The sequence below is a fragment of the Lytechinus pictus genome, chromosome 11 (genome assembly GCF_037042905.1).
Source record: "Lytechinus pictus isolate F3 Inbred chromosome 11, Lp3.0, whole genome shotgun sequence".
Classification (NCBI taxonomy): Eukaryota; Metazoa; Echinodermata; class Echinoidea; order Temnopleuroida; family Toxopneustidae; genus Lytechinus; species Lytechinus pictus.
Window position 1 is genome coordinate 23,904,701 of NC_087255.1, and position 21,452 is coordinate 23,926,152.

A 21,452-nucleotide genomic window follows, 5' to 3' on the forward strand; every position below is an offset into this window, starting at 1 on the left:
TGAAACAGAAAAGAGATTGTTTAAACTGACAATGCTTTGTTCATTTATAATAATACCTACATAGTTTACAGAGTGCGTCACATGGGCCATGCAGTTCTTTACCAAGGAGTGGTGGTGGGGGGGGGGGGGGAGGGAAGAAAGTCACAATAAAGTCCCATTAACAATAAGTGAATTGTACATTGATGGAACCCCATTATTGCTTTTCTTGTAGATTGTGAATTTTTTTCATAAAAGGGGTACTCCGGCCTGAAAATAATTAAGCTAAATAAATAGAGTAACGTTCAACAAGCAAAATGCTGAAAATCTCATAAAAATCTGGTAACAAATAATGAAGTTACTGAAATGTAAAGTTAAGCAATATGTTGTGAAAACAATTATAGGCACGTCGTCATAAACATTCATTTCGTGGGATGATGATGATGTCATGTCTCCACTTTTATTTCCCTTGTGTTATCACATGAAATCATAATTATTTTATGTATGTGTGATATGTCTCCCTTATAAAACAAATCACTTGCAGCTGTGAAAATCTAAAGTAATAAATCACTTGTCAATCTAATATTTTTACTTCTTGGAGGACAAAAATAAAAACAATTTCATATAACAAAATACAAAAGAACAAGTGGGATATGACACGATCAATTTGCTCAATTAATATTCATAAAGATATGCATAGAACTGTTTAAATGAAATAATGCAAATGTTGAAAATGTGGTAACTTTGTTATTCTCAGTTCAATTTCAGTCAAATTTTCAGTGTATTGTTTGTCAGATTTGTCTACATCTTTTCAAACCATATTATTTTCAGCCTGGAGTACCCTTTTTATGTTTGAAAAATTTACTCTCATTGTGTAACTGACTCAAAGATGTGCCATTTATAAAAAAAGAACTCTTTCTAACTTTTAAATGGATAACTATTGAAGATCAAGAACATGGACAATGAGTACATTAATTTGACATTAATGATTTTATTTTCATACGATACATGTATAACAAACAGCTCTGGATTTATAAAACAAATAGGAGAGCAGGACAACTATCACACTATTCAAGAAAATTTTGATGAAAATAATATTTTCATATTAACTCTTGGCTCTATTTGTTTATTCACTTTTTTGGTAGGGGGGGGGGGAAGGGGGCATCATCCTTTGGAATTTGTCAAAAACAATTATACTAACGGGCACCACAACATAAACCTTATTAAATGATGGTGGGGCTTTTTTCTGTGCTTAATTATTTCAACGATCTATGCCATCAATCGTAGAATCGGCCGCACCATCAGCCGCTAAGCTTTATGTTACCGGCCCAGGTATCATGAGTTGAGTTATCTTTCATATTGCAGTTTGTAGTATATGATAAACGAAATTATTAAACATGAACATATAGCATACTCAATGAACTACAAAAATATATCAATGATAAATGCACTTGTATCGTAAAGTGCAGCTACTATATACGGATATATATTCTTAACCAGAAAGTAAATTAAATGAAGCATGATAGATCATATCAGTTAAAACTTCATTGACAATGCGGATTGGACAAGAATCTTTACATTCTTTTTGCAGCATTGCAAAAGAGACATTACATATTTTGAAGGAAAAATGCACAATAACATCACCAATTTTGCCCCGAATTCACAAATATGAATTCATGCATCTCACTTTAGATCTGTATGCTGTATTATGCAACAGCGTAGTAACACAAAAGCACCAAAGATTTCAAGTTGATTTACAGAATAAATGTATACATTGTTCAGAATTCCACTGTAGCCCACTATCATAAGCAAATTATCAATTTTAGCAGAAAAAATATTTCAGAATGAGAAATTTTTATTTCTTCTCATTTCTATGATTAAAGCGAAAGGTACATGAATATTTTCCTTCTAAACTACATTGCAACAACTTGGATGCACACAAATCTTGCATCATATACCATCTTTTTGCTTCTCATATATATTTCTAAATAACTAGGCCTAGTAGAATAGCACTGATATTTCTTTAATATATCTATATTTATGAAAACAGGATTTCCACTTCTTAGTATTCAAATAAGAATAAGTCAGTTGGGTCAACTTGCAATAACCAACTCAAAGTCATATTCTGGAATACTGGTATCGGGTTGAAGATGTAAGTACATATATTTCATGAGTTCCTATTTTGCCTTCATATTTTTTAAGAAGAACATGGCAACATGTTTTTTCAAAAAGGCTGATGGCACTCCAATAATACACTGCATCTTTAGCTCTACCGAGGCGCGATAGCTCAGTCGGTAGAGCGGGGGATTCGTATTCCGGTGACCCGGGTTCGATTCCCACTTGGTGCGCTAGTGCCCTTTGGTAAGGCATTAATCCTCATTACCAGGTCCTTCGGAGAGGACCTTTAGCCGTCGGTCCTCTGGTTGCTTGCTTACAAGCATTCATGCTTTCTTAGCAATCAGGTAAAAAATCCTTACCAACCAACCTGCCAACCAACTGTGACTCAAGTGTTCGAAGGTTTTTAGGAGTTTTAGGAGCAATGTCGTTTGGTAGTTCTGTCTCTAATCTTTGGAACAGAGGGTAAAGGGGTTTGACTTCCAGCTATAGATATATATACTCATCCCAGGTGAGGTGAATGGGTACACGGCAGGATTAATTCCTTCAATGCACCAATTAGGTGCCTTATACAGCAGCTGGATCTAAAGCAAGGGTAATATATAGTGAGCCATTGAATAGGCAACTAAATAATTGGTTCTTAATCAATGCTATATATTATCATTCTTTTTTTTGTGTCCCTCTGGTGCGTATTATTACCTGGGTAGAGAGTGGCAAATGTAGATCAATGTCTTGCCATTGGACAACTGTGTTGGGGGAAATGTTTGAAGAGTTAGCCTAAATGGCATCTTCATCAAAGTCTAGAAGACAACAATGACAAGACTACAGGGGAGCGTTTCCTCAACGTTTTTGTCCGACAAGTTGTCAGATCTGACAACTTTTCTGGATTTTGATTGGCTGAGAAGCACTGTTACTGTGGTAACTGTCGGATAAAACGTCTGACAAGTCCTTTCATGAAATGCTCCCCAGGTTTTTTATAACCAGGATGGAGAGTGGCAGATGTAGATTAATGTGTTGGGGAAAAAAAGTTCCTTGAGGGACGACAACAACTTTTTTCCTAGATTATAAAGCACACTGTGAGAATTGAAAGATGAAATAAATCTTCAACTGAACAACGAGTCCCAAGCACAGGGAATAATAATAATAATGTCATATTTACCCAGGGTAGCCACTTCAGTGAGGAAACTGCTCTACCAGCGGGCATAACATTATGTTATTATTACCCTTCTCCAATCTAAATGCTGAATGCCTGGCAAGAAGGCAGAAGGTCCCATTTTTATACATCTTTGGTATGACTCGGCCGGGAATCGAACCCATGACCTCCCGTTCATGAGGCAGACGCTCTTTCACTGAGCCACCATGCCTGGTATTTCAAGAATTAATCAGACGATCTACAAGTGAGATCCCGGGATATCTTTGTAATGTTAAATGGAGTTTGTAACCACTCTGAAATAGAAAACTGTGATTAATGCATGGTATTCAGTGCACTCTTGTTGACCAATCTCTCAGAAGTTATGTGAAGGAGAGACATACACAATAAGGGCACAACTTGTACAAAAGCATTATGAAACAAACAAGTTTCGAATTAGATGAGTGAAATCAGGTACCTTGTAAGGGCTTATGGAAAAAAATCTGAGTTGTATGGCCCTACTGGCTATCTCTATTTGCAATATAGTGTAAATAAATTCTGCAACAGAAAATGCACTTCAGCATCATGTGTACCACCAACAAAATTCAGGTACATGTATCTAGAAATTCCTGATTAAAGGTCAAGTCCATCCCAACATGCTGACTTTGAATAAACAGAGATGAACCAAACATAGCCCTGACAATTTCATCAAATCGACAATACCACTTAGTTATTCATAGGAAAACTATATATAAAACAAGCTCTGTTTTTTTAAATAGTTTATCCTTTATATCCTAATCATCATATGGGCTATTCCACAGTTACTCACGTTACATTTGGAGACACCTTGACTCATACTTGGAGCTGTAGCTCCATTATCATTGATAGGAACTAAACATCTCTTTATAACAACATAGTACGCAGTCTGACTATCCTTTGTATAAAAACAAAACTTGGGAAATTTCATTATGCTCCTGGCAAATCTTTGAAATGTGTCGGTTACTCATGTTACATGATTTGGACATGCATAAAATGAAAAGTGGACATAAGTGAAGTGTCCTCATGCAAGGCTTTTATGAAAGTTGATTATATCCATTTCAAAGAAGTATATTAGGGAGACAAATTTGTATATAATTAAAAAAATAAAGAACACATTGTTTTTACTAGGGGTGCAGATAAAGTGGTTACTCACCGCCTCACGTTACGGTTCAGATGGGCTATATGTACAAAGACACATTGAGCTCATGTCCACCGACCTATGGAATTGCCCATATATCTGTCTCCTATCTGCAATTTTCAAATGGTATTACCATTGTCTCATTTCTATTGAATTATTGTAATGTATCACTTGATTATTAATGCATCATTCTTTCTTGTTGAATATTATACTGTGATATATACATGAAAATAATCCAAACTGAAACTGAAAATCAGATGTAAAATAGGAAAATTACAGCATTTCAAAGCTTTACGTAATGTCACCAAACAATTATTTTCAAACATGGTTGATATGAGAAATTTGATGTCACACACTCAATATTCATTATGTTACCTGTTGGAGAGATGTATTTGACTTTGTATGGTGTTAGAATATAGAATACTTGGATACAATTTCTTTGGTGATAGATATCTAGGTAAAATTGCAGATTTGGAAGCCTAAATGTGCCTGTTTAATTACCAAGAAGATCATTATACAACATATATGTAGATATTGAAATCAAACAATTAATCCAATCATCATCGCCACCTTGCATGAGATTTGCGACAATTTTTAACATTCAGGTATGCACAGGTACCACTACAGCATTGTACTACCAACCCCTCCCCAGCCTGCCTATGAAAAGAACATGACTGATATTTTAAATGAAATGAATTATCATTTAGAGGAGGTTGATTCAGTGTCTTGTGTTTATCCTACAGACCCTCACCTCAAAAATATTTTTAAAAATAAAAAAAATATTGGAGACTGGCTGATTAACCTACAACACAGGTTTTCGATTGACACAAGACTTGAAAATATGGGGGATCAGTTTCTGCCAGGTATAAAGACCCTCTGTTTCATAATCAACATGTTAAAAGGAAACATCAAATTTTTACACAGAACCCAATGACATCTTCCTCAATATCTCAAAAACACAGAATTGTCAGTTATGCCCTTTTGTCATGGGAGGGGGGGGGGGGGTCATTGTAGCAATGCTCCTGGGATTTGAACTACAGGGATGTACATCATTTCTCAATCTTCAGAACCTCAAAATCATCTTCAAAATCCTCATCCTCACCAAACTCAGCACCATGATCCGCCTCTGGGTTGTGAGTTTGTTCACCATGAAGACCGAAGCTGCTAGTGGTGATGAAATCGTAGGAGGCACTGTTGGTGTTCTCAGGTGACTGGCTGATCACCGAGATGTCATCAGGACTACCTATGGAGGACGGTGTGGTGAATCCCGTGGGAAGGTTGGATGAATCTGTGGTTTCCTCATCAGGAGCGGAAGCCAGGTGTCCTCCATGGGTATCTCTCGGAAGGGCTACACTGGCCTCTGGCTCTTTAAGGGACGACTCATTCATTGAACTCATCAAGGATTCCCCATCAGACCTCTCTGATGCAGGATGGCTGACCAAGTTACCAGACTGACAATCGCCAATAGATGTTGCTCTCTTGACCGGTGTCTTCTGCCTGGAAGGCCTATTACTAACAAAGTCTCTTGGTCTAGGTGTTGGCTCATCTGCCTCTATAGAGTCTGAGCTGCTTGTGTCTGCATCATTCTTATCTGCAGGATTCTGGAAGGTTTGCCCAGATCGAAGAGGACTGATCTTTGGTCTAACTGCAGGACCTAAACCACTTGGTCCCACTTCATAGTCCCTTTCCTCTTGGACTAGGCGCTCACCCCTCTTCACACCTGGAAATAAAACTTGGTCTTGAGAGCTGTCGACTTGACCATCTCTTCTGATACCCCATGGGTGATCATCAGTGTGACCCCTGACTGCTCCTTGAGGCAGATGTTGGCTGCCAGGGGGTGTCTTTTGAGCAGAACCTTGTTTCCTGGGAGGTTCCTTCTTTCCTTTCCGAGCTGCAGGTAGAGTTGGCGGTCGGATATTTTCTATCCTGTTTCCTTCTCCATCATCCCCATCAAGGTCACCATACTCTTCATGCTCAGCAATCTGAATGAAAGAAAAACAAATGAAAGACATTCTGTTAAGAGAAATATGACATTACTTAAAACTTGCTGAAAATGCTTCAGTAAATAAGGAAACTTTTACAACATGAAAATCTGACATGGCAGGAAATGATATTGATCGCATTCATATTATATTCTTAAAGATGTACAGAGTTTGAACCGTCATTGAATTGTTTGATTGCTTAATTGTTTCATTTTGTTGTAACCTTGTTTTTTTATTCAATTTTAAAACTCGATGGATTCTTGACTGCATGCAGTAAATATTTTGTCTCTGCCATTGCCCAATTAAAGGTATATTACACACACAACTTTTAAAATTTCAAATGATCTGTGACCACTGACCTTTTCAAATCATGATCCTTTCAATATTTCTACTACTACTTCTACTACTACTACTACTACTACTACTACTACTACTACTACTACTACTACTACTATCCCATTCTTGCCCTGTGGCACATAAGGCCTCCACACTTTCTCTCCATTTTTGTCGGTCTCTAGCACAACCCCTGGCCTCATTCCCATTCTTCCATCCATTGGTGTTAATCTCCTTCTCTACAGTTCTCTCCATCATGTTGATTTTGGTCTACCCCCCCCCCTTTTTCAATATGCATCTCTCATATGATCCCTCAAACAAGTCTTTTTTATTGATGATGAGAATGAGCTACATGTATTTCAAACAATGTAATGAACTTTATGACCTTTGACCTAATCGCCCCAAAATCTAACCAAATTGTTTTCACTAGTATATGCATACATGACTCAGTTTGAAACTAAACTCTTCAATGGCTCTTTACTCATTGCAGGAGCAAGATGTATTTTGGGGTCACCGACCCTTTACCTCATGACCTCAAAATCTAATTAAATCATGGTCTTTGTCAATATCCTTACATGACACAAGTTTGAAGTTGACCCCTTCCATGGTTCTCTATTTATCGCGAGAATAAGACTTTTCAATGTTTGTAATGACCTCTGTGACCTGTGGCCCGTTGCAAAAAGAGATGCAATCAATCGCAACTCTAAAAATCATGCGCAACTTGATTTTCAACCAATCAACAGCTCGCATTTGGGACTTGCGATTGATTTTTTTACTTGCGTTTAAACGCAACTCTTTCTGCAACGGACCCCAGATGACCCCCAAACAAAACCAGATTACCGTTACTCCCTAATACCATATTCAAACATAAACTGAGTTGAAGTTGAATCACATAATGGTTCTCTAGTTATCGAGAGAAGCTGAGAATAATGTTCATTCAGGTATATAGAAATTGATATCCATTAAACTATCATCGTTAGTCTTATGTCCATATTTGGACCAAGTTTGTAGTTCATCTGTCAAATGGTTGTTTAGATATTTTGAGAATGAAAACAGGGTGGAGGGATTGACAACCAGAAAACACAATGCCTCTGACAACCACCTATAATGGGCTGAGGCAGAATTAATCATCATATTACTGTTGGCCTTATTACTTCTAAATATACAGTAAACAAGCAGCTTTGGGTGTCTTTATACACTTTGGGATTAAGAAATAACTTCAGTTTTCACAAGGCTCGTAAATGTCGTGCGGAGGATGGAAATATTGAAAAAACGGCAAAGTCCAACTTTCGCATTTAATGTAGCAAATGTCTAAGTTTTAAATCTTCACCAATCGTTCGAGAGGGTTTTTTTTTTTAGCTTGGTGCAAATTTTTTTTAAATGTCAAAATTACTTGCAAATGCTTCCTGTTATCATGGACACCTTTTCTTAGCCATTTGTTTGCAAACCTTTGCAAATTTAACATAAATGCCTTACCGGTAAGTTTCGCTCCTGGGCTGCTCCCAAAGCTGGTTGGTCTCTTCTTCTGACCACCTGTTGAGGGCGCTCTCTCAGGACCCTCCTTGGTGCGGCTATGTATACGTAGAGAGCAATGAAACCAAATATATAGCAAGACACAAGGGCAGGTAGTGCTGCCCAGAAAGGAAGGTCCTTGAAGATCTCGGCGTGAAATTCACTGACGGCTCGACCAAAGTATTTGAAATTGTCGACAAAGAGCGATGAGACGGTGACGGATAAAGCCTGCAAAAAGAGGTGATGTGATTTAGAAATGATGTTGTCATTATCATTTTCATCAACATAATTATAACACTCAAGTTCATAAATTATTTGTACAGGACAAGATTTGCTTCTGTTATATATTCCTGGGTAGAGTGCAGTACAATGTGGATTAATTTCTTTAAAAAAAAATTATACAGCAAGATTCAAATCCACCAGAGCATGACACTCTTGTGAAATCTGTTAATGTTTAATTAAAGGAATTGGGATATTACCATCTAGATTAGCTCCATGCAGAAAAACATTGTCAACATTCTCATTATCTTCATCATTGTGTAATTTGTGTTCATCATCATCAACATAAAAAACATTACAATGATTGTTACCATTGTCACTATCATCATCATCATCTCCACCACCACCACCACTACCATCATCATTATCAGCTCCACCAATATCATCATATTCATCATCATATTCATCATCATATTCATCATCATCACCATCATCATCATCGTAATCATCATCATCGTAATCATCATCATCGTAATCATTGTCATCATCATCATCATCATCATCATCATCACCATCATCATCATTATCATCACCACAACCATCCCTAGGTGGTTTCAAAACGGCTCGATCACAAGAATCCCCGTTAAATTACGAGAACTTTTTTAGGCTGAAAAATACCCATTAATTATTCCTGCATTCACACCGCCCTGAAACATACCCTTCGGGATAAGTTCCTGAAGTTACGAGCATGCGCAGTATGGTCTGATAAGCAGCAAGGCGCGAAATTCAAAATCACTAGCCCAGCAGCAACCCATGCACGGCGCCGCACCCAACGACACGCTAGGCTAAAAGTTCCCGTAATTTGCTTTCAGACCGCCAAAATACCCACGACCTTGGAAAAATCCCCGCGAAAGTTCTCGTAATTTCGCCAAGTACCTACTATTTATCGGGTATTTTCTTTCGGGGATATAACGCGTAGTTTGCTTTCACACCGCCAAAATACCTGGTATTTTCTGATCGGGGTAAATTTCCCGATCAGAGAATACCTGGAACTGGCGAACTTCGAGGCGGTCTGAAACCACCTATATTCATCATCATCATCATCACCACCATCATAATCATCATCACAATGATCATCGTCATTATCATCATCATCACAATGATCATTATCATCATCATCATCACAATGATCATTATCATCATCATCATCATCACCATCATCATCATCATCATCATCATCATCATTGTCATCATCATCATCATCGTCATCATCATCATCATTTTATCCCCATCATCATCATCATCATCATCATCTCCACCACCACCACCACTACCATCATCATTATCAGCTCCACTGTCATCATCATCAGCTTGTAAACTCACCCTAGTTGGTGGTATATCAAAGAGGGGATCCACTTGATAGATCCTATGGTACTCAAAACACTCATCTGTGCGGATCGATGTCATGGAAGTGAACCATTCATGCAATGCCTGGACCCAAGTCATCTTATGTGGCATGCAATTGGCAGGGATCTTTTCATACTTCTGGGCATTGCGGTAACGCTTGATAGTTTCTTCCTTTGTTTGAAATGGAAAATAAAAAAATAAGAGAAGATGCTGAATGAACATATTTATATTGTTCTTGGAATCTTGTTTTTTCAATGCTAAATGATTTCTTCCTTTGTTCGAAAGATCACACAAACGATGTCAATGATGATGGGAATATGAAATCTAGTACATTTTGTAATACTGATACTTCTACTATAATGTTGTACTTAACATTTCAGTGCTCAATAGCTTCTTCCCTTTTTGAAACAGAAAATAAATGACAATGCTGAATATGAGATCGCGTACATATTGTTGTTCTTAATATTTGAATGCTTAATGGCCCTTCCTTTGTTCGAAAAAAAAAAAAAGATATGACAAAGACAATGCTCAATATGAAATCCGGTACAATATCATATACTTTAGGACCCTGTTGCATAATAGTTAACTATTATGGTAACTTTGCTATCCAATGGTAACTACCATGGTAATGCATATCAACAGCCAATCAAAATATACAGATTCCGAGCAAGTTACCATTGGATGGCAAAGTTACCATAATGGTAACTTTTATGCAACGGACCCTGGACTGACTGCATGTGCATCTATTTTTTGATAGATCACAATGATCAATGCAATCAGTTGTAGATATCAGCCCAATAATCAATTACCAAGCTTTGTTTTACTGCTGACCCTACAGTACCAACGGTTAACTTCAAATTATCGTACAATTCACGTATGACTAATCATAAAGCAGCATAATTGCTCGCATACAAAGTTATTAGAATTAAATTTATTAACCTGGTAGAGATAAATCCAATTCCATATCAGACTGATGACAAACATGGATGTAAGGAGGCAGGCGATGAAGCGTCGGTTCCAGTAGAGGTCTGAGTACATACCCACACCAAACACTATGCACAGGACTGTGACAGAAACTGTGAGCTGAAATGAAAAGAAGAGGGGTGCAATTAGTCAAGTCATGCTTTACAAAGGGGCGTCATCATCAGAACCAAGTTGGTGCTCGGCCGTCACATGGCAAAACAATGTATCTGAAAATTTTGACTTTTTTCAGGTTTTAACATGGGGGAGGGAGTGTTTAGGGAACTCCTTTTCATTTATCTTACTCCCACAATTATAGGTATTTTAATTTTCAAGATAGCTTGGTCTATCTGCAGTACTTTTCTTCAAATATGCCTACTGGTTTGATGGTAAAATGATGTATCTTACAGATACACTCCAAAAATGCTGCAGTAGAGCGCAGTGTTTTTCGGTAAAAAGGTGTATCTGTTAGTTCCACTTTTCTGCCATCTAATGAGTGAGCCCACCCAGCTTCATATTAGGCAAAATGATGTATCTGCAACATACATCTTTTTACCATAATCAGTGAGCTTGAACTTCATAGACTAGTTGATGACAAACTAGCACTTCAATGATGTGGAGCTCATTCGGCATCTCGCAACGAAATTTAACACAATTTCAATTTCAGCCCAGTTGACACTGTAGTGAATTATATTGGTGACATAAATTGAGGATATAGAATTGAAATTGATGAAGAAATGACATAGAAGCATTTTTTGTGATCTTTGAATAAATTTCAGATAAATTAAGCATAAATAATTTTCTAGTCAAAATTTCTTAACTCTGTGTAGAACCTTGGTGAACCTCATGTAGCTCTCAGATGGAACAAAAATAATCAAAATCAATCAACAAATAAATAAGTAATTTTTGTGAGTTTTGAAAATATATGAATAAATTAGCAAATTTAATGAGTTTCAAAATTCTGTGTTAAAATTTTGTATCACCACCTCGAGCTATCATTTAAAGCAAACAAAATTGAAATTGATCAACAAATGAAGAAGAATTTTTTTGGGGGTGATTTATGAATAAATTTTGCATAAATTAGCATAAATAATATTCTAGACAAAATTTTGTGTACAAGTTTGGTGAACCTCATGCAGCTCTACCAGATGGAAGAAAAAAAAATCAAAATCTGTCAACAAATAAAGAAGAGGCATTTTCTGTGATTTATGAATACATTTTGCATAAATTAGCATAAATATTTTTCTACTGAGAATTTCAAAATTCTGTGTAGAAGTTTGGTGAACCTCATGAAGATTTACCAGATGGAAGAAAAAAAAATCAAAATCGGTCAACAATTAAAGAAGAAAAAGCATTAAATGTGAATTTTTTAAAAATATGCATAAATTAATTTCGCATATATTAGCATAAAAATTGTTCTGGTCAAAATGTCAAAATTCTGTGTAGAAGTTTGGTGAACCTCATGAAGCTCTACCAGATGGAAGCAAAAAATTCAAAATCGGTCAACAAATAAAGAAGCACTTTTTGTGAATTTGGAAAAATGCGCATAAATTAGTATATTTAATGAATTTCAAAATTCTGTGTAGAAGTTTTGAATCCCCCACCTAGTGCTATCATATAAAGCAAACAGAATTGAAATCGGACTTGACATGGCGAAGAAGAAGCATTTTAAAATTGTGGACGGAAGACAGACGCCAGGCCACGGCATAAGCTCATTTGGCCCTTCGGGCCGGATGAGCTACAAATGTATCTATATATAAATTGTGTGCCATGAAAGTCAGAGACTAGTTTACGGCAAAATAGTATATATTGTGCAACATATATCTTTTTCCACAAATTGTGCCCCCCATAAGTCACAGACTAGTTTATTGTACAGGTTTTCCTGCTCAATTTCTCATTAAAATCATTTATGACCATTTAATTTTGCGATAGCCATGATCGCTTCGGTTATCTGTCATTGTATTTCATTATTATTTTATCACTTGAATGTATTTTCTTGAATTGTATTATCAAACAAGTCACTAGAATTTAGATAAACAGTATGCAATTAAATGAATTCGTAAGTATAACCATTTTTCTTCATGTGGGTTCATTATCTCTGCAAAACATTCTTCAAGTGATTCAAGTGAATTTTTATAAGAGCATGCAATTTAATGAATGGGCATTCAAAGTAATTTTTCCTACATGTGAATTCATTATATTAATAATAAATAGCGCTTGCATGTTTGAAATGAATTCAATCAAATATTACTTAGTGATTTTTTTGTCAAAAAAGCCCGTTTATATAATTTAGAAGTTTATTTTATCAAACTTGCAATATGTCAAAACCACAAAAAATTCATAGTGAAGCAATAAAGAGTCATGAATATTGTTTTGATCTTTGAATATTACATTAAATAACCATGTTCTCTGTTTTATTATTGAAGTTAAATACAAACCTTAGCCTCTGACACACAAAAAAAGATATTGACAATTCGAAATCTGGTATTAAACAAGAATAATGAAGATTCATTTTGCTATCAAATTTAATAATGAGGAAGATATCTATCTTAATAATGCTTTTGGAATGATCTATATTTCAATATTTATCTTTTGCTATTAAAAGGCTTGGTCCCATTACACTTATGGATGTAGAGAAGATGTAAAATGGAAAAGAATCTTGCCATCCGTTGGAAAATGTTATGTATCCGTTGTGTACTCTTTGCATACATGGTTTCATACGCTCTATATCCATTGAGCATACATATGTTCATTGTCCGCCCATTATGTCCATTGTCTGGAGCAGATGAAAACGGATGGAGCCACCCCGAAATTTTGCTTGTCCGCTGTATCCGTAATGAATACGTTTTGTGTCAGTCGGTTAGTGGGCCCTGGGCCCAGTCTAACAAAGAGCTGCGATTGATCCGATCAATCACAAGTTACTATGGACGGCCGGCAACATCAACATATATCATGCACGTTTGTTCAAAATATTTTATAGCTATAATGTATATTCATGCATTCATTGTTTTCTTGAAAATTTACTGTACTTCTCTTTGTTAACAAGGCATATTGTGCAAATTTCCTGTAGAAAATATTATGACACTGATAGATTTCCATAGAGTTACGTTTGATTGTATCAATCGTAACTCTTTGTAAGACAGGCCCCAGGCCTTAAGATTTGTTTTATTAATCATTGGAACTTGGGGTGGCTTGTCTGCCAGTTTTGCACTTCCTGCACATGTATAATCCTGATGATGCATTAGTAGTGATCTGTGCAGAATATTGACTTTCATCTTTTGCCAAATGAACATGAATAAATTTTCAGAATATGAAGTGAGATCTCTTACCAAAATGACAGCAGGAGACCTCAAATTGATCTGTTCTCCCAGCCATTCCATGACACTTGTCTGGTTAAAGTAGAAGATGTTTATGGTCATGCCAACCATCACATCGTGGATGTCGGCTCGTCGGTACTCGTCCTTACCATCGGCAAAGCTCTGGAGTTTCTTCCACTCGTGACTGGTCAGGTGGACCTCAATCTGTGCTTCAACTGGGCCGCTCTCTGGAGCCTGATAGCAATGAAATCAATGGGTTGGTTTAAAGGGGGAGCAAACTGTGTGTCGTCTCTCAATGACTGTGTGTTTATACTAAAAAGCTAGTCTTAAAATATACCTTTTTAGGTAATTATAAAAAATACAGAGGAAAATTTAGCTGAAAATTTCATTTGCGGAGGGGAAATTAAATCTTTTCAGAAGAAAAGCACTTGTTTTGCTACTTGGTAACATTATTATTGTAGTATGAGTGTATTAAGTAGTGAATTATTGTGTTCAAGTGGGTTTGGATTACAAGACTAAACTGCTCGGAGTGTTATATTATGGGTTGGAAACCTGACCATATTTAAGGGGTTGAGGCCTTGAGGTAAGGCTATACAGGGCTGCTGGATCATATTTGCTTCAAAGTGAATTAAATGTAAGGTGGCTGCACTGAACAATGATTTGATGAAATAAAATGAAATCAAGGTTCATTTTCATACCGTTCATCGTAGATCTAGGTCTGGTACAACATAATCTGACTTTGTGAAATTATGAAATTCAAGATGAAAACTAATCACACCGAATGTCTATCAGCACCTGTGTGTAGCAGCATGTATGCCGTTTACATGGTGTTCTTCAACAAAACACACAAATCTTTGTTGTCAGGAGTCCAACTTGCTACTTTTTTATTTAAAGAAAATTTTTATTTAAAGAAAAAAGAGTTATCAATCTAATAAATGCAAAAAATAATTTGCCATATTTGTCTACATGTACCCGCAATATCACAGTAAATTATTACTGATAAAGCTTTCCAAAGTACTGGGTTTGCGTAATATCAGATTTCAAGGATGAAAGACGTTTAGACTGTTGTCTTTTCGATAAAACCTATTAGTGCCCCCAGTACGAACATATTTTCAGGTTCACCTTTTCTTGGATGACATTGGCAAAGTGACGTACAAGACGACGAAAGAACATATCTTCTGCATCATGACAAGGCGTAGGTTGAACCTCATCCTGGCATTCGATAGGTGGAGGACAGTCACATGGCTTGTGATCGCTGGCCGTCAGACAAGACTCCAGCTTTCGTGTTGCATCTTCTAAATTTGTCTAAAAACAGTGATATGCAATGAATTGATAATCTAAAGCTCTATGCTTAACTATATTTAGGCCTAAGTAGTGTATGGCAACCAGAAGGATGACGATTTATTTGTGCTACTTTTTACAAATTCAAAACAACATGTTTTGCCAAGAAACAAATGGTAAGAGGATTAAAACTGATAGTAGACCAAATTAATAACATAACAATTAGAACAAAAATGGATTTAGCTCATCTGGTGTTAGACTATCTGAGCATTAGACCAACTGCTTGAATGTACACCAAGTGACTAAGAACATTCAGGGACCCGTTGCAATAAAGAGCTGTGATCAAACGCATCTCCCAAAATCAAACGCAACTTGATTCTCAACCAATGAATTGTGCATATTAAGGCCAACGCACAACTTACGACTGGTCCACGATCCGATTTCGGAACAAATCACATTTTGCTCATTTTCTGAGAATGTGAAAGAAAAGTATTTTATCTATTTGATGTTCAAATTAACTGTAAGAATACTAATACAATTTTGGATGATTGACAAACATTAGTTTCAAATCATAGCCAATCATATATGACTGTTATGATGTCATTCCGACTAGATGTTCAATTCTCTTTTATTCTAATAAGGATGGTAGCCTAGTTACAGATTTGATCACAAGTATTCATATGATAATTTAGACCCGTTACACAGGTTCCATGTCTCAATATTCACATCAGATTTTACGTTTAACCTCATAATTGAGTCGCAGACCAGTCATAAGGTGTGCAGTGGCCTCTAGGGACTTCCGCTTGATTTTTTGAGTTGTGTTAAAATGTAACTCTTTAGAACTGCGACAAGCCACTGTTCAATGAACCCAAAGGAACATTATAGGACACATTTGCAACTAATGAAAGCTTCTTTGGACATTTTTTAGGTTAATTTCCCATTGCCCGCCATATATATGTTTACCTGCTCCCCATATATGCTATGGACAGAACCTTACCTGACATTGATCTTTAGCTTTCTGCTTCTCCCGCTTCATCCTCTCGCATCGAGCGCTGGTCTGTGTGACCGGGTCATAGTCAAGCATGTCGTTTATGTCGATTTCACAATCAACTTCAGAGTCAACTTTGAGGGCGCCAACATAGAGAGAGAACTGCTTGGTCAGGCAAAGGCAGGCAAAGAGTAGACAGCAGCTGATCAAAGCTGGAGAGCCGCAACCTCCCATGATTCTTGTGGGAATTATCGGAGTTGCTGATAGGTGTTAAATGCATGTTGGAAGAAAAAGAAGGAAGAACAAAAAATATGAATTTTTGCGCAGTTGTGAGAAGTTGGCAACCATAGGACACAGCTAGAATGAAAAGTACTACATACTGATGTCAGATCCTAAACCTAAGTTCAAGCAAAGGTAACATATTTTTGAGAAATATTGGTTCAGAACTGTCTAAAAAATATGCGAAATCATAAAAAATTGAGACTTGTGCCTGGGAATAACTGCACAAAGTCCTAATGTGTTATACCAATTACCTGAGTTTAATACACTTTCAGTCATTATGGCATCACTTAAATTGGTTTTCATGGCAATTATCTTTCAGCTGCAACTATTTGCCATAACCTCTCACATTTTCACAACACTCGTGGGGCGACAGATATTCACACGAGTACAATCAAAACCATGGCTGCCATAAAGCAATATCCCACCGGACGGTCGACCATTTGAAGCTCTAGACACAAATAAACTGAACTGAATTTGAAGAAGTCTCAATTTAACCTGTTGGATATTGGCTATTTATTCTAAAACACAAGGTTTCCAACTTTCCATAGACCACAGAAAAATTTATAAATCCCTACATTATAAAAAAAAATAGGAATGTGCCATATTTTTTCCAACAATATTGGATCAATCTTTAATACAACTGCACCAGTTGGAGGAACGATATTATGAAACATCTCTCTCTGCAGTCAAAGGGGGGGGGGGGGGGGGGGGGTGTGCAGGCAGTGGTCATGTGCTTGCAATCGTGCAATCTAGCTATGCAGAGGCATCCTGACTCATTTTGCTTTCGTGCTGTATATGACCAGTGCCATGTTGGTTCATGTAGAGCATTGTGGAACAGTGAATACCGGTAAGTCTTCTGACTTTGAAACAGAGGGTCGTGGGTTCGAATCCCAGCCATGGCGTAATTTCCTTCAGCAAGAACTTCATCAACAATATGCTGCACTCAACCTAGGTGAGACCGCGCTGTAAAAGGCTGTGGGGCTAAGACCAGGGTAATAATATCAAAGTCCTTTGGAAGCGCACAGGGACGTTATGACATACTGTGATACATGTATGCGCTATACAAGAACTGCATTATTATTATTAGAATCATAGTTCACTTTTTTCAAGTTTTATTAGGCACATCCCGGTCAAAATGTAATTGGAGCCCCCCTCCCCAATTTGGAAGAGTAAATAAGGACAGAGTGAGAAAATTTACTTTGTTAACAGCATCACCGTCCTTTCTCCCATCGTTTCTCTATTCATTGAATGGGAACCAGCATGCAGCATATTCCAAAATTCCAAGAGACTACATGCTGGCTCCCATGCATTTTGAACAGTAGTCCACTTCTTTCATCATGATGATTCTGATGAGTGATGAGCTTTTTAACAATCTAACCTACTAAGATGAATTAATTCCAATTTCCATATTAGATCTAGATTGATCTGAATAAACTTGTCCAGAAGGGGGGAAACTACCAATGTAAATTTAAGTGGTGCTAATGCTATTTCACACCAGCTGATTACCAGCATATCACACCAGTAATTGTTCGCAAAATATCACAGCAAATCCCTTAATCACATTTCAAGGTCATTATGCCCACCACCTTTCTGAAGGTCGCGATTGGGAACGGCTGTATTTCAGGTTCGATCTCGATGTCGTTCGAAGTCTCAGTCAGATATCACTTCGCTTGGGTTCGCCTTGGCTTCGTTGTAATTTTGACTTGGACTGAAGTTATCAACCAAAATCATGCGAACATGCGGCGGCGTACTTAATGGGTGAGATGCCAATCTGCCATAGGCCAGATAAATCTTATTTCTTTTGGTCACTAAGTTCAGTCAATATCAAAGTTATGCAGCAAAGTCTAACTGAGAAGTCGAATGACAACGTCGAGATCGGAGGTGAATACAGCCATTCCTGAACGCGATATTTGGAAAAGCGGTGGGCATATTGACCTCCAAATGTGAATGAGAGACTTGCCACAACATTTGCGAACAATTAAAGTGGCCTGCCATTGACAAAACATGGGGAAATTGAATCAATATGAAATTTGCAAAAGGCCAATAGACTTACATAATATAATCCGTCCGTCATGAGAGCCCGTCGGACTTATGTGATAAAAGTTTGGACAGCACAAATTTGACCGAACTCGTGACCGTTATTTACTTCGGGTGGTCGCAGTTCTAGTTTCCAACAATGCCAATCCTAGACTCTTAGCAGGTATCTTGATTGCTAAACCAAAATAAATATCCTATGTGAAGTTACACATTTCAAAGTGAAAACACACAGTTTACTTCTGGTTGGTTAGTTTACTAACAATCGCTCTCCGAGATTAGACCTCCCAGACATGCCAGCGTCTACTATTACATAACACCCCCAGAAACAGTCTCTGTTATATTGGTTGTTCCGCTAAACTCCGTTGACTCCACTCACCAATTACAGAGACCGAAGTTCTAACTCCATCTGTACACGGACTCAATGGCCATAGGCCTATGTCTATTACCAAGTTCAAATAAACCAGGGAAGTGGGAGTTGCACGACAGCCGAACTAAGTCACTGTCTTTTTTTCCTTTTAACTTTAAGTTGATTTTTTTTTCCGTTTTGGTGCATCAGGCCATGGCATTAGACTCTATTTTGGTCCAGTTCTATTTTTATATATTTTTTTGAAATAAAGACAAATATATTGATCAGCCCCTTTGGGCACTCATTCAATGAACAAGGTTATGAATAACCTTGTTCTCAGTTATATCTCCATGTGTGGCAAAATAAGGATGGCAATGTTTGGCTTATTTTCTCTTTTTCTTTCGGATAAATTCTTGATTTTTTTACACTGACAGTTTCCATTACACCCATTTGTCATACAACTTGGCCCTTAAGTAAATTTGATTCTTTAAATTATTTTTTTCTTAATTAAAAATAGAGATAAAAAATGAAAATTTTCTTGCCATATTATATTCCACCAATAGAGGGCGTACACAAAAATATGCCCAAAATTCAAGTTTTGAGTGCTCTAGTGAATACAAAAATTATTCCCAAGTTACAAATGAAAAATAAATTGCAACTGTATGGAAATTAGTAATTCTGGTCACAAAAGTGATATTTTAATCATTTTTTAAGTGTGTGCTCTGTACAGCATTGGCATGCCATAGTCCAACCTGTAGATTCCCCACAGGCAGGGTGGTTGCAGTGAACAAGTGCCTTTGGGGGGATTTTGCATTGTTAACCCCCTAATGGTGGCTGCACGATCACGAGACGTCTGTGGTACGACTACGAGGAGAAATAAAAAAAATGTTATTGTTAAAAAACTCCTCGAAGCTTATAAACTTAGGTAGATTCTCAATAATCATTGGCCTTGGGTCTTGACATTGGATTCTAAAGGTACTTCTAAATTGTTTGTCCTTTTTGGGGGACTTTGCATCATAAATAAAACATTTCGCACAACCGGCGCATGTAATTTCTATGCACATCAATCCAATGGAGTTATCACAACTCTGTGATATCGTAATTAAAATTGCACAGGAGCTAAATTCCCGCAGATAGACACACACAATTACTGTGCGAGGAATAGATACAGTACCAGGTACGGTTTAATATTTACACACAGTGACAGCACTGCAGTTAACGTAAAGCCGTAAACTGACTCAACTTAACCAAAGTTAAAGGCAAGCTAATAATATTCACCTCTTCTTTGTGGATTGAAGAAGCGAGAAGATTAGACTGAAGATGCAAATGGTGTTATAGTCTTTAGTTCAATGTTCCGGGGTATCCTAGAGCTTTCCCTCGACATCAAATCTTGATATTACTCAGTCTTATTTCGTAAACAAATCACTTTTCGGCAATTCTCTCGACGTCTCGGTATGGAGTAATGCGCATGCGCATGAGGCATGACGTCAAGCAGGGGAATCCCCCTAAAAAATTATTGCAACCTCTGAATTTCTCCGGGCCAGTGATAGTCAATCATACCAAGGTTTAAATGAGATGGAGTAACAGCAAACAAAATCCCTTTGAACAAGCTTCGAAGCCGCCAGCAGAAAGTATGTCAGGCATGCACTTTGCTCAATATCTCTTGCAATTGTGTAGACAAATGATTCCCGTATGACTCCGCAGCTATAGGTCATACAGAAAGGGAAATATGCTTTTGTGATGATAATTACTTTTTCGCCGCATCTTGGTCTGGTTATATGTGCAGTACATAATACATAATTCGGAGGCATGCGAAAATAAACTATGCAATATGTCCTGAAATATGACTCAAATTTGCTCGACTGGGCATGTGCGGGCACTCATCTGGCATATACAGTAATGAATAACAATATTCCACCGACCACATTTGAAATTTTCATTCGCCGCAAACGATCGGAAAAGTGTTAAAATCTGGTTTCAGTAAAGGTCAAATTCTTTTTTTTTTCACTAATTAAAGGTTAATTGATATAATCTGGGCAAATATCTCGTCGTAATAGTGCTTGGTTATTGATGTTTTGTCATGCATTCAAATTTCAGTTTGGTTATTAATATGAAAGATGGAAAATCGATACAAATGAATATTCGTAAATTTTCACCCCTCGGATTTCTTCAATGAAACTGGCGGCTTCGAAGCTGGACATCAAAAGGGTCCTAATTGCCGTTCTTTCTTTTGTGCTTCTTTAGAAATGAACAGCTGATTGAATAAATTTGTTGACTGTTAGAACTCCAATCATAGAATCTTCTTGATCATACCTTCATACCTTAAAAGTTATAAACAATTTATTTGCCTCTCGTCGGTGTCTACAGATCAGCAAAAATCGCTTAGAATAA

The 21,452-nt window shown here is 37.1% G+C and overlaps 1 protein-coding gene across 2 annotated transcripts; it reads right to left on the bottom strand.

The window, feature by feature from the left end:
• Positions 1 to 947: 947 nt before the first annotated feature.
• LOC129271048 (chloride channel CLIC-like protein 1) lies at positions 948 to 20,517 on the bottom strand. Of its 2 annotated transcripts, XM_064106168.1 has the most exons (9): positions 20,340 to 20,507; positions 18,732 to 18,890; positions 16,406 to 16,656; positions 15,250 to 15,432; positions 14,140 to 14,361; positions 10,790 to 10,933; positions 9,827 to 10,021; positions 8,189 to 8,452; positions 948 to 6,379 (listed from the first exon to the last, which is right to left on the bottom strand). In XM_064106168.1, the coding sequence occupies exons 3-9, from the start codon at positions 16,628 to 16,630 to the stop codon at positions 5,447 to 5,449; spliced, it is 2,166 nt and encodes a 721-aa protein (XP_063962238.1). In that variant the 5' UTR covers positions 16,631 to 16,656; positions 18,732 to 18,890; positions 20,340 to 20,507; the 3' UTR covers positions 948 to 5,446. The 2 variants fall into 2 exon arrangements, with proteins under 2 accessions (XP_063962238.1, XP_054764371.2); XM_054908396.2 differs by lacking the exon at positions 18,732 to 18,890 and having other exon boundaries at positions 20,340 to 20,517.
• Between the last annotated feature and the right edge of the window lie 935 nt (positions 20,518 to 21,452).